The 13,767-nt window shown below is 39.4% G+C and overlaps 1 protein-coding gene across 2 annotated transcripts in view; it reads right to left on the bottom strand.

Moving 5' to 3' along the window:
- Positions 1-13,767, bottom strand: part of EGFL6 (EGF like domain multiple 6) — a 62,070-nt gene that overhangs the window by 29,649 nt on the left and 18,654 nt on the right. For both annotated transcript variants that reach the window (XM_017508818.2, XM_017508817.2), the window contains exons 2-4: positions 11,461-11,573; positions 5,900-5,992; positions 319-438 (exon numbers count right to left, since the gene is read on the bottom strand). In XM_017508818.2, coding sequence (XP_017364307.2) covers positions 319-438; positions 5,900-5,992; positions 11,461-11,573 — 326 coding nt within the window. The remainder of the gene's footprint in view (positions 1-318; positions 439-5,899; positions 5,993-11,460; positions 11,574-13,767) is intronic.

The raw sequence follows: 13,767 nt of genomic DNA, 5'->3' as shown, positions 1-13,767 counted from the left end.
AGCTGGGATTACAAGCATGCGCTACTATGCCCAGCTAATTTTTTGTAGTTTTAGTAGAGACGGGGTTTCACCATGTTGACCAGGATGGTCTTGATCTCTTGACCTCGCGATCCACCCGCCTCGGCCTCCCAAAGTGCTGGGATTACAGGCGTGAGCCCATTTTTTTTTTAAAGTAAGTGCCCCAAAACATTTTAGCTGGGGGCAATATTAGAGGTTTTTTTTTTTTTTAAAAAATCACTGAAGTCAGCTTTTCCCCAAGCATCAAATGGCAAAAGCCAAGTCTTAAACATTGAGAGCAGCCTGACAGTTGAAACTTACTCACACACGTGGCATCTGGCATGAGCATGTGGCCACTGAGGCAAAAGCACTTGTAGCTTCCGTGTGTATTCACACATCTGTGTTGGCATGGCCGGGGGTTCATTCCACACTCATTCATGTCTGCAGGGGCATTTAGAAAACAGGGAAAGGTGAACTGAATCAGGAAATATCCAGATGGAGAAGATTAGACCCCAGTCTTGGGAAAGACAACTGGGTTATCTTCCCTGAACGCCACCACTTACACACTTCCTTTCCTACCATCAAACTCCATTTTAAAGGATTGGCTAGAATGTGGAGCAAATGGAACTATAATCATACACCACGGAAAGGAATGCAAATTGGTACAACACTTTGGAAAACTGCTTGGCAGAATCTACTAAAGCTATATTTAGACATACTCATGACCTAGAAATCCCAGTCCTGGGTATATAACCAACAGAAATGTGGATTTTAGCCCACTAAAAAAACCCTGCATACTAAAATGATCATAATAGCATGATACTTGATAGCCCCAAACTGTAAGTAATCCAAACACCTCCCAAAAGAAGAATAGGTAAATGACTTGTATATTCACACAATGGACTACTATACAGCAATGAAACTGAACAAAAGACAGCTACAGGCAACAACGGATGAATCTCACAAACATGATATTGAGTGGAAGAAGCTGGATACAAATGTGTACATACTATATGAGTCCATTTATATACAGTTAAAAAAGCAGGCACAGCTAATCTGTGATATAAGAGGTCAAGATATGGTTCTCTCACTGGGCATGGAAGTGACTGGAAAGGGTGTGAGGGAGTCTTCTGAGGGGCTAAGTTTCTGGTTTTTGATCTAGATACTGGTGACACAGGCATTTAGAAAAATTCATGGAGCCATACATTTTTGATATATGCACAATTCTATGTGTATACTACTTGACAAAAAGAAATAGACAATTTATATATTTCTCCCTTTCATGCTGTCCCAAGCAGCTGATGACATAGGCTGACAGTACAGCCTCCCGTCAATTATTGCTATTTTCGGCGGCCCCTGCACTGGGCAAATTACATTCCTCTAGAGGGAGCCCTGGCAGACAGCTCTTAGTGGTGAAGTTGGAGGACAATATTTAATCCTGAGTAAAGATGTTCACAGGATGACATTTTGGGCTGGATGATCCTGTGTTATCATTTAACACAGGATGTTAAATGATAAAAGAAGGTTACAAAACTCTCTGTACAGATCACTCCAAAATTTGTTTAAAAAATACACAGGAAAAGAAAAGCCTAGGAGGGTATGCTCTAAATGCGACTAATGGTTATCTTCAGGTGGTAAGATTGAGGGTGACTTTCTTCTCTGTGCTTTTGTGTTTTCTAAAAAAAAAAAAAAAAAAAAAAAAAAAACTAAGTAACATTTTTATTAAAATAAAAAATGACACAGAAGGAAATAAAATTTTAAAAAGGATCATCTGGAGAAGATCTTACCTTTGGTATTTCTGGTTCTAGATCCTTGAGGAATTGCCACACTGTCTTCCACAATGGTTGAACTAATTTACATTCCCACCAACAGTGTAAAAGCATTTCTATTTTTCCACATCCTCTCCAGCATCTGTTGTTTCCTGACTTTTTAATGATTGCCATTCTAACTGGTATGAGATGGTATCTCGTTGTGGTTTTCATTTGCATTTCTCTAATGACCAGTGATGATTAGCTTTTTTTTCATGTGTTTGTTGGTTGCACAAATGTCTTTTTTTGAGAAGTGTCTGTTCATATCCTTCACCCACTTTTTGATGGGGTTGTCTGTTTTTTTTTTCTTGTAAATTTGTTTAAGTTCCTTGTAGATTCTGGATATTAGCCCTTTGTCAGATAGATAGATTGCAAAAATTTTCTCCCATTCTGTAGGTTGCCTGTCCACTCTGATGATAGTTTCTTTTGCTGTGCAGAAGCTTTTTAGTTTAATTAGATGCCATTTGTCAATTTTGGCTTTTGTTGTCATTGCTTTTGGTGTTTTGGTCATGAAGTCTTTGCCCATGCCTATGTCCTGAATGGTATTGCCTAGGTTTTCTTCTATGGTTTTTATGGCTTTAGGTCTTACACTTAAGTCTTTAATCCATCTTGAGTTAATTTTTGTATAAGGTATAAGGAAGGGGTCCAGTTTCAGTTTTCTACATACAGCTAGCCAGTTTTCCCAACACCATTTATTAAATAGGGAACCCTTTCCCCATTACTTGTTTTTGTCAGTTTGTTAAAGATCAGATGGTTGTAGACATGTGGCATTATTTCTGAGGTCTCTGTGCTGTTCCATCGGTCTATGTATCTGTTTTGCTACCAGTACCATGCTGTTTTGGCTACTGTAGCCTTGTAGCATAGTTTGAAGTCAGGTCATGTGATGCCTCCAGCTTTGTTCTTTTTCCTTAGGATTGTCTTGGCTATACGGGCTCTTTTTTGGCTCCATATGAAATTTAAAGTAGTTTTTTTTTTTTTTCCAATTCTGTGAAGAAAGTCAATGGTAGTTTGATGGGGATAGTATTGAATCTATAAATTAATTTGGGCAGTATGGCCATTTTCATGATATTGATTCTTCCTATCCTTAAGCATGGAATGTTTTTTCACTTGTTTGTGCCCTCTCGTATTTCCTTGACTGGTGGTTTGTAGTCATCCTTGAAGAGGTCCTTCACATCCATTGTAAGTGGTATTCCTAGGTATTTTATTCTCTCTGTAGCAACTGTGAATGGACATTCACTCATGATTTGGCTTTGTCTATTATTGGTGTATAGGAATGCTTGTGATTTTTACACATTGATTTTGTATCCTGAGACTTTGCTGAAGTTGCTTATTAGCTTAAGGAGATTTTGGGCTGAGACAATGGGGTTTTCTAAATATATAATCATGTCATCTGCAAACAGAGACAATTTGACTTCCTCTCTTTCTATTTGAATACTCTTTATTTCTTTCTCTTACCTGATTTCCCTGGCCAGAAATTCCAATACTATATTGAATAGGAGTGGTGAGAGGGGCATCCTTCTTTTATGCTAGTTTTCAAAGAGAATGCTTCCAGCTTTTGCTCATTCAGTATGATATTGGCTGTGGGTTTGTCATAAATAGCTCTTCTTATTTTGAGATATGTTCTATCAATACCTAGTTTATTGAGAGTTTTTAGCATGAAATGGTGTTGAATTTTGTTGAAGGCCTTCTCTGCATCTATTGATATAATCATGTGGTTTTTGTCATTGGTTCTGTTTCTGTGATGGATTACATTTATTGATTTGCATAGGTTGAACCAGCCTTGCATCACAGGGATGAAGCTGACTTGATCGTAGTGTATACACTTTTTGATGTGCTGCTGGATTCAGTTTGCCAGTATTTTATTGAGGATTTTTGCATCGATGTTCATCAGGGATATTGGTCTGAAATTTGTTGTTGTTGTGTCTCTGCCAGGTTTTGGTATCAGGATGATGCTGGCCTCATAAAAAGAGTTAGGGAGGAGTCTGTCTTTTCCTATTGTTTGGAATAGTTTCAGAAGGAATGGTACCAGGTCCTCTTTGTACCTCTAGTAGAATTTGGCTATGAATCTGTCTGGTTCTGAGGTTTATTTGATTGGTAGGCTATTAATTACTGCCCTAATGAGGCCTTTTTATTCACCACATTTAGAACAGGGTTTTTCAACCTTGGGACTACTGACATTTGGGTCTGATCATTCTTTGTTGCAGGTACTGCCATCCTGTGAATTGTAAGGTGTTTAGCAGCATCCCTGATCTCTACCCATTAGACACCAGTAGCACCATCTTCAAATGCCTTCAGACATTGCCAGATGTTGCTTGGGATAAGGCTTCCAGATTTGGCAAATAAAAATACAAGATTCCAGCTGGGTGCGGTGGTGTGTGCCTGTAGTCCCAGCTAGTCAGGAGTCTGAGGCGAGAAGATTGCTTTGAGGCCAGGAGATCATGGATGCAGTATAGTCACTGCACCCCAGCCTGGGCAACGTAGTGAGACCCCATATCTAAACAAAACAGTGCAGGATTCCCAGGTAAATTTGAATTTCAGATAAATGACTAATCCTTTTAAAGTATATATACATCCCATATACTATTTTGTGAGCTTGTTTGTAGGTTCTAGCAGGGGAGCACAGCTACCCTTGACTGAAGGCTGGTCCTCCTTTATTGGGGATGGTTGTCCTCTTTGCCTCAGCAAGCAGCTTCCAAAAGGACACACATGGAGCAGTAAGAGAGGAAGGGGACACCTGCCTAGCCAGCCAGATCAACCAAATCAGCCCTGGTGAGCAATGGGGTGACAGATGTGACAGCCAGATAACCCTCACACCCCTCTTATACGATTTTAAACATCTATATAATATAAAATTATTTGTTGTTTATCTAAAACTTAAATTTAACTGTGTATCTGTATTTTATGTGGCAACTCTTCCTAGGAGACAAAATCACCTAGGTTGAGAACCACTATTATAGATATTACAACCTCTTTAATGTTTTCAGGCAAACGATCTAGGACGAAAGTTACAAATTACCTATTATAATATATCAAGGCCAGGTGTGGTAGCTCAGCCTTTAATCCCAGCACTTTGGGGAGGGAAGGCAAGGGGAGGATGGCTTGAGTCCAGGAGTTCAAGACCAGTCTGAGCAATGTGGTGGGACCTCGTCTCTACAAACACTGTAAAAAGTAGCCAGGCATGGTAGTATGTGCCTGTGGTCCCGCCAGTCAGGAGGCTGAGATGGGAGGATCACTAGAGCCTGGGTGGTCAAGGCTGCAGTAAGCCATGATCATACCACGGCACTCTATCCTGGGTGACAGAGTGAGACTCTGTCTCAAAAAAACAAAAAGTATATGAAGTATAATAAAAACATGCACATCATTCAACCCAACAATTCTACTTTTAAATATTTTTCCTACAAAAATATTAATTCAAGAAGGCAGGGCTGTGCATAGAACAATGTTAGATTTAGCACTATTTGTAATGGCAAAAAATTGGAGACAATATAAATCATAATAGTTAAATAAAGCATATTTTTGCATAAAGGATAAAAGTATTCACACTAGGAACTAGGACACAGCCTTACAAAGTATAAGGTAGTTCTGTGTGTGCTAACATGCAAAGATGCCTATGAGAAATACTTACGTTTGCACTATAACAGAAAAAGATTTCCAGGATCTAAGACAAACTTAACTATGCTTATAGTAACAACTGGAGGTGGCCACTCTCACTTTTAAGTTTATACCTTTTTGCACTGTTGGATTTTTAAAAAATAAAAATATACATAAAATACTTAGGTAATTTAAAAAGCTATAAAATTATTTTTTTCAAAAAAGGCTCTTTTATCTGTGTTATGGAAAGAGATGAAATTTAAAAATACGAAAGTCCTTTAGCTTATAAAAACAAAATCGTTTTTTAAAAAGGCCTTTTACTAAGCATCTTGACGAAAACATCAGAATTTTTACATTTTTCATAGAGAAGAGATTGAAAAATCTTGTCCTGAAATCACCTTCATTTGAAGACTTGACTTTAAGAGATCGTGCGTACCATATTGTGTCACTAGCCCTGCTGCAATGATTGAATTTGAACTACGACCCCGGGCTACCTTACTGACCTTGACTGCAGGTTTTCCCAGTGTATCCTGGAAAGCATCTGCATTTGTTTGGTCCAACGCACTCACCAAATTTGCATCCAGGTTCACATGTAGCTGTGGAAGAAGAAGATGTCTTGATGATAAAAGAACAGTAGTTAGTGTAGTGAGATGCACACAAAATTTAGAGCTATGCTTTTAGAATATTAGTTTAATATTCCTTTTGGGTGGCAGAGTATTCCATGGGGACATATGGAGGACCATCTGCCTCCTTTTGAGCCTGTTTTCACCTTTTAGACACTGGAAAGTATTTTTCCTGTAAACGAGGTAACCTCCCACCACACCCCCAGCCAATGCATACAACTTTATTGTAACTTTATTTGGCAATGCCACACTCCAGTGCTATTCCATGAAATATAAAGCCCCCCAGACCAGAGCCAGCCAGTTTTGCATGTAAACACAAAATATTTAATAAAACAAGTAGTAACCCTGGGCAAATGCCAAGGTCATTCCCCTTCCTTCTGTTTCTTGCCCCATTTCATCTCCTCCATATTTTCTCTATTGAATGATCAAAATCTTTTTAATGCTGTGCATTATCAATCAGACTGAACAACCAACAGATTGGAGGGAGGAAGGTACTACTTCTAGCCATAAGGATGAGAACTAAAAGCGTGATTATTATAATGAGGATGATAATAGAGGCATCAGAAAGCATCACAAAGGTAGGATTTGTTTTTCTATTGTATTCACTTCTTTATCCCAACTCCTGACACAAAGTACACAATAAATACTTGTTCAATGACTAAAGTGGTAGGAGAAACAACAGGTAGGATGTTATAACTGATTCAGTTGGTGGCAAGAAAACAAATAGTCAAAGATAATGGACAGTTTGATTCCAGCTCATAGGGAGGAAATAAAGAGAAAAAGCAGTAGATAGGAAAAAAGGTAAATGGGAAAGCCCCAAGAGTAGAAAGGGAGAGGATACAATATATGAGAGAGAAAGGAGACTCTTAGGGTATCAAGGACTCTCAGCAGTTTCTGGATACAATGGGAGCACGAGAAATAGCCATAATATGAAAGAATGACTCAGCAATTGCCCAGGAATGGTATGTGTCTACTTCTCCATCCATCAATTCCCCTAGGTCCACTTCTAAGCAAACCTGTTCCTAAAGATATCCGCATCTTTCCCTACAACCCCAGACCCTATCTTTTGTTAATATCATAATTCTTCTCCAAGTTACCTGGATTCAAAAATTTCAGTTTTCTATTTTTTCTTGTCTCCATATCACTCAGTTGTAACATCCAATCCTTGTTTCTACTACCAACTCATCCATTGAACAACTATCTATCTAGCTAACGAGAACTGCCTTGCCCACAGACACTTGGAAGATGATGCTGAATCCCTCTCTCTCTGTTTTCCCCACCGTAGCTGTGACCAATGCCTTACTGATGCAAGGGTCTAACAGCCTAGTTCCTTGTTTCTTGCCAAGACAAACTCTTGTGCAATTAACACCCTAGTGGTCCCTGTGAGATCAGGCTGAAGCTAGACTTCTTTTGAAAACATATCTCTGCCTAGCCCTTTCCCCTGCACCCTCATTCCCTTTCAAATTGCTCCTAAGACACCCTTTAATGGAATATTTGTACAAGAATCCCCTTTTCAGGCTCTGCTGCTAGCAAACTTGATATCAGACATGACATTAATATTCCAAAAGCATAGCTCTGATCATGCCACACCTTGCAGAGAGGTCATCATAGAATCTTTATTACCTCCTGAATACAGTACAAGTTTCATAACCAAGTTAAAACTAGCATGATCTGGCCAGGCATGGTGGCTCACACCTGTAATCCCAGCTCTTTGGGAGGGCGAGGAGGGCAGACCACCTGAGATCAGGAGTTTGAGACTAGCCTGGCCAACATGGTAAAACCTCATCTCTACTAAAAATACAAAAATTAGCCAGGCATGGTGGCGGGCACCTGTAATCCCAGCTACTTGGGAGACTGAGGCAAAAGAATCAGTCGAATCCAGGAGGTAGAGGTTACAGTGAGCTGAGATTGTGCTTTCGCACTCTAACCTGGGCGACAAAGCAAGACTCTGTCTTAAAACAAAACAAAACAAAACAAAACAAAACCAAACCAAACCCACAAAAACAAAAAATCAAACCTAGCATGATCTGGCCTCCACCTTTTCTAGTCCCCCTAGGCAAAGGCAACACTGTGGGCAAAAGACATTGCTTGCTTGTTCTCCAGACCTACCCTTTGCTTTCTGCCTTTTCTTACCCCTCTGTAGGATACTCTTCCCTGGGTTTCCAGTAGTTAATATAGTTAATATTCTCCCCATTCTGCAAGGACCAACTCCTGGCATGGCCCCTTCTTCTTCTTCATCTTTTTTTTTTTACGGCGGGTCCGGGCTGGGCCAGGCCGGACAATGCCCATGGCCCCTTCTTCTAAAAGCCTTTACAGATTTCTCCAGCCACCTATGAATGCCTGTTCAATTTCAAGAACTTCACAGAACTTTGGCAGGCCTCTCCTGTGAAACTGATCAGTTTTTGTCTTATTAAACAATGAGGCATATATTTAGCTACAGTGGTTGTTTTTCATCCACTACTTGTTTCCAAGTGCCTTCAGGATAGGGACTTAAACATTAATCACTGTTTCTCCCATAGCGTTTAATATAGTGTTGTAAACATGTTTAATATTTGAACATTTTTGAATAAAGAATAAAGTAATTGTTGTGGAACTTTTAATAGGGGAATATTTTATGGCCCTGAACAAATCAAAAGGGAAAAATGCTTCCCCAGCAAAGTTTTTCCACCTTTAGAGACAAAAGAGAGAATTTAATTTCCAATGTCTACTTTGTTATAGATATGTACTTGGAGCTGCAACTTTAAATTCAGATGCTAGAAAAATAAATCTTTTTTTTTTTTAAGCCCTGAAAACCTCTGGTTGTTCCCTGGAAACTGATTTTCAATGTGGTTCAGACAGGAAAGCCCAGGATATATGCCAAATAGAATGTAGGATAAATGGTGAGTAATACCCTTGCTATAAGGCTAAAGCTTCAGAAAGATGTTTTCAATTTACAGTAACTTTGGATCTGTGACTTGAACAGCCAATCCACAGCAAGGGAAATTCAGTTTGTGTTTAAAATGGCCTGAGATTGAAGCATGCTTTAGACAAAGTGAAAGTCTTATTCAGTTCTCCCCCAAACTTCTCCATCTGCAGCTTTTCATCAGGTACTTGTTTCTGGACAACTCTGTATTTCATCTCACTAAAATGACATACATTTTAAAGTTAATGATATCGAATTGATGAGACCCTGCCTTGGGAGCAGATTTAGACAGGGTAGAGGCTAAGAGCTAGAGAGCTCCAGTATGCATGGAGGCAGGGCTTCAAGAGGAGTGAAGGGCAAATAGATGGACAGAGGGGAAGGCCTGGGTGGACTGGGACCTCACAGCCTGGGGCCTGACTCTGCTTGCTGGGGCAGGCTGATATGCATTCTTATTATCAAGCATCCCACAACTCTGGCTTCAAAATTAGAAACCCAGAAATCAGGGACTAACTACCCTGTTATTTGGCGCCTCAAGGAACACATGACTTTACCATCAAGAAGTATCATGTAGATTGGATAAAACACAATACACATTTTAGATCTAAAAGTCATTGCAATTTAAGATCTAAGTATTTGACTGGAGCAGTAGGGGTGCTGACCGTCTCTTCAGCTTGCAAAACTTGCAGAGTGAGCATTCTGCTTGAGCCCTCCACACTTGCCCTTTTGACATCTTGCTTTAAATTCTTTCAGGCCTGTGGGATTATACAGTTCCTGAAAGCACTGAGAATGTGATTGGCCGCGTGCGTCATGGCCAAACTGCTCTTATCCAGTTACAGAAAAGCCCTTCCTGGAAGCCAAACCTTACCTTCATTTATTAACCAGCGACATGCTGGGTCTTACAGTTTTATAGCAGTAGATGTTGAGTTCATTCAACTGTAAGAGAGATTCTAAATCATGTGTTTCACATGGTTTTTGCCCCTTTCCACCTGACTGACTTCAAATAAAAATGTGTTATGTTATGTCTAGAAAAAGAATAAAGTCACATTTAATCCCCCCATCACCTGGTGCTTTAATGAAGAGAAGTCTGTGATGAGAATTATTGGTCCTTCCCAAAGGAATGGTAATTTATGAGGTATTTTCTATGCATGCCAGGTAATGAACTCACCCTTTAATGCATACATTTCTCACCCTCAATGGTAGGTATTACTCTCTACATGTTGCAGAGGAGGAAATGGAGGCTTAACTAGCTTACCTTAGCTAGCTTGACCTAACTAGCTTGCCCAATGTCACCCACGTCAGTCGTTCTCAATGCCCTTGATTGTGACACTATCAATCCAATCAGTATGAGGACCCACACTTTTAATTGACACAAGTCCCAGGAGGATATTCTGTCTTCTTTATCTAAGTGGGAAATGATGATCTTTGTTTTTTTCTAGTATTTTCATGCTTTTGCCATCTTGTCACAAGCAAATTATGATGGCAGAATGTTTTGCATAATATGGAACACGTGGAAGCAATATCAATATTTTCTACTGTTTTATAGATTTTGGATATTATCAAGTTCTTCCCCCATTTATGGTCAATCCAGATATTTTTGAACCAGCTAGAGAGAAGGAGGTTGGGGCAGGAACAGACCAGCAAAGAAAAGGTAGCATTGTTATTTCTAAAAATAGCTAACATGTTAGCGCTTTTATGGGACCTGCAATTGGGCTGCTATCCCATTTAGCAGATAAAGAACTTAGGATGAGGCATATGCTACCTACTGAAGGACACAGTAACAGTGAGAGTAGATTCCTGTCCTAAAGGAACATACCCCTGGTGAGTTAGTCAGTTATGAGGGATGTAGATTTGGTTCTGCTACACTGCCAGTGTTGGTCATTATGGAAAGTCATAAAAAGAAAAACAAGGCAAAAATTTATGCTCATCTCTACCCTCCTCAACCTCCTTGAAATGATCAGAGGCCTCTCTTGAAGTTCCTAACACATACTCTGAGAAATGTCCAAAGTATAACAAAATCAGCAAAATACTTAAAATATTTGCATATATGCATGTGTAAATTGAAAACGTTTAGAAATTGGCAGTATGGATTTTTAAAATGTGAGTAACATATCTGTAAGCTAAAAGGCTTACTTGTTTTGAGGCTGAAGCCTACTAGTCGGGTGATTAATAATTAAAAAGTATATTTTATTGGAAGTCAGCTGGAAAAAACTATAATTAGAGGAGGAATTTATTGGCCTGCTTTTGCCCATCTTAGTTCCTTTAGATTAAAAAGAAAACAAACAACCTAGCCATACTCACTAAGATAATCATGAAAATAATTGACAAGACAGTCTTCTAAAATAAATCATGCCAAATATGATAGTGTTAGTCACATTTTGTCTGGGAAGAGATCTCATAGGAACCCAGACATTGGTTATTGGTAGTTATGTATGTCCTTGCCTAAGAGATCCACTGGCAATTTTGTGGCAGTTCATGGTGTGACATATAAAAACCCAAGGGCCCTGATCTAAGTGTAGGGTCTGAATTTTTACAAAATTACCTTCACAGACTCCTTTGCTGTTTCTTCTCCAGCCGTAGCAGCAGGCCAGTCTAGTTCCATAGTGACAGACCCCAGGCTGATGTGCCGATGTTAACAATCCATGATCCCTTGCACTGCAGATAAAGAACTATATGTTAGTATTGAGAAAATAGAAAAGACAGCAGAAACTCTTCCCTACTACTAAAATAAACAGAGATGTCAATTACCTGGTTAATTTCGAGAAACCTGCAGCAATTGCTAAATCATATTTTGAAAACCTGAATTGTTGGTTTGCCAGCCTTCCTCAATAATTAGTTTCAACCATTTCCTTCTTCCCCGTGGTTAAAAGAATTGGGTTACATAATCCATAAAAGTAGGGCACATGAAGATGTCCAAAATGTATGTTTTTGAACCTTGTAGAGTGCCACTTTTCAGATCTGCTCTGTATAGGCACAGTAACTGTCCAGTTCTTTGTCTAGTTCAGTTACTTTCTGGCCATGTGGCTTTGTCCCAGACCAGAGCTCTACACTTTTACCCCACTGGCACCTGGGAACCATTGAATAGACTGGAATCACCACAGACTATAAATGATTAAGAGCTGAAAGGGCTCATTCAGCAAAGCCCTCTCATGTTACAGAGGAGGAATCTCCTGTTCAATGGAGTGGAGTCACCTCCCCAGCAGAGCTGGGTGTTGGGAATTCTAGCTCAGGGCTCACTGCTGTTCCACGTGACCTCCTGGAAACCCAATTTGCTAAACTCCTTAATTTTAGAGCAGAAATCGGCAAACATTTTCTGTAAACAGCCAGATGGTAAGTATTTTAGGCTTTGTAGGGCCGTAAGATCTCTGTCCAAGCACAAAAGCAGCCATAGGCAATAGTAAACAGATGGGCATGATTGTGTTCCAATAAAACTTTATTTATGGACACTGAAATTTGAATAGCATATAATTTTCCTGTGTCATGATATACCTTTTGAGCCATCTTCTAACATTTAAAAATGTAAAAACTGTTCTTGACTCATGAACTGTTTACAAAGAGGGGATCACCTAGCCTTGGCCCACAGGCTGTAGCTTGCCTGATCTAGATGCCTGAAAAAGGTGAGTCTCCTGCGCCTCACCAAGTGCCCCCAAGTAGTGCTGCCATGGATGAAGCTCACTGCATGTTTACCTATTTACTGTCCTGGTGTTGGACAGGGTTGCTACCAGACTTTGAAGAAAAATACTTGCATTGTGTATTTAGTGGAGGGCTGTGACTATTTCCTTACACATATTAAATACACTGTAAAAATGTTTCCTGGACTCTTTAACAGACAAAGGAATGCACATTTTATCATGTGCTTTCTGCTACAGGACTGAACTTTATGCAAGTTAAAAATATCTAAGTCAAGGTCGGGAAGTTAAACAACCTTGTAGATTTCCCTCATGGTCTGCCTCTCCCACAAATTTGATTACTCAGTTAAGAGCTATAAAGATATGGTCTGAGACATTTCATTTACTGAGAGCACCAAATGTGAAGATGATTTTAACATTCACTTTTTCTTGAAGGGGACTTTTTTTCATTTGTTAATGGAATTAATTTTAGGGATTCATAAATCACTCAAACATTTAGAACAGGGTTTCTCAACTTCTACACAACTGACATTTTGGGCCAGATCATCGTTTGTTGTTGGGAGTTGTCTTATGTGTTGTAGGACATTTAACAATGGTCTTTATCTACAGATGCCAGTGGCATACACCCCTCTAGTTCTGACAATCAGAAATGTCTCCAGACATTGCCAAATGTCCCCTGGAAGGTAAATTTTTCTTTCATTAAGTAGTACTATTTCAAAGTAAAGCATTTATTGTGTACTTGCTATGTTCCAAGTACTGTCTTAGGCACATAAAGTACAGTGATGAAAAGGACCTGGTCTTTGCTCTCTTAAGTTCACAGTCTGTTGAAAACAGATGCATTCAAGCATAGGACAGCATGGCAAATATTATTAAAATGCTCTGATAAAGAGTTTTGACTGAGAAATAATGCAGCCATCTGCCTAATGTAATTTGTGTATTCCTAACAATTCTGCAAGGGATACCACAATCTTGACCTAGTCTGCGCTTAACTAACAGTTTCCAAATAACCTATGATAAACTCCAATATTCCTAGCACAGTAGGGTGACTACAGTTAGCAACAATGTATTGTATATTTCCAAGTAGCTAGAAGAGAGAAACTGAAATGTTGCCAACACATAGAAATGATAAATACTCAAGATATTTGAGTATTTGATGGATACCCTGAGTACCCTAACTGGATCATGATATAGTCTATGCATGTAACAGTCACATGTACCCC

The sequence above is a fragment of the Cebus imitator genome, unplaced genomic scaffold (genome assembly GCF_001604975.1).
Source record: "Cebus imitator isolate Cc_AM_T3 unplaced genomic scaffold, Cebus_imitator-1.0 Scaffold401, whole genome shotgun sequence".
Classification (NCBI taxonomy): domain Eukaryota; kingdom Metazoa; phylum Chordata; class Mammalia; order Primates; family Cebidae; genus Cebus; species Cebus imitator.
Note: the sequence above shows the minus strand (reverse complement) of the source record. Positions and strands in the feature narration are given on the sequence as shown.